The sequence below is a fragment of the Priapulus caudatus genome, unplaced genomic scaffold (assembly GCF_000485595.1).
Source record: "Priapulus caudatus unplaced genomic scaffold, Priapulus_caudatus-5.0.1 Scaffold41, whole genome shotgun sequence".
NCBI lineage: Eukaryota > Metazoa > Priapulida > Priapulimorpha > Priapulimorphida > Priapulidae > Priapulus > Priapulus caudatus.
The window spans coordinates 1-483 of NW_014577102.1; the positions used below are offsets into that span (position 1 = coordinate 1).

At 56.1% G+C, this 483-nt stretch overlaps 1 protein-coding gene across 1 annotated transcript in view; it reads left to right on the plus strand.

Annotated features, from left to right (window-relative positions):
• Positions 1-297: 297 nt before the first annotated feature.
• The window catches only part of LOC106820157 (sodium-dependent serotonin transporter-like), a gene marked incomplete at its 5' end in the record, with an annotated part of 2,508 nt that continues 2,322 nt past the window's right edge, over positions 298-483 (plus strand). The window contains one exon of the mRNA XM_014824704.1: positions 298-430. Coding sequence (XP_014680190.1) covers positions 298-430 — 133 coding nt within the window. The remainder of the gene's footprint in view (positions 431-483) is intronic.

Below are 483 nucleotides of genomic sequence, written 5' to 3' on the forward strand. Positions count from 1 at the left end.
GCACACACACACGCATGCTCGCACCCACGCACACACACACGCACGCACGCGCGCACACACGCACGCACGCACGCACGCACGCGGGAAGTTTGTCAGATAAGCGCATCGCGATACGAGACCAACAACTCCACAGCAGCCAATGACGAAGCGCCGAGCGAGCACGTGACAGGCTGTCACTCGCTGCCTATCTGTGTGAATAAAAATGCCATGACGATATATATAATATATGATATTACAGCTGCTATGGGTGCTCATGTGAAAAAGTGTCACGCTGAGGTCGTCGTCGTTCGTTGACAGATCGCACGACAGGCTCGTCGATGCGGCCGACGGGAGCGAGATGGAGACGAACCATGCTCTCGAGTTACAGCCGATGCCGACGACAGCGAAACCTCCCGTTTCGGAGCAGACGAAGACGCAGCATGCGACCGAGGTAAGCTCACGTACGTGTGTGTGTGTGTGTGTGTGTGTGTGTGTGTGTGTGTG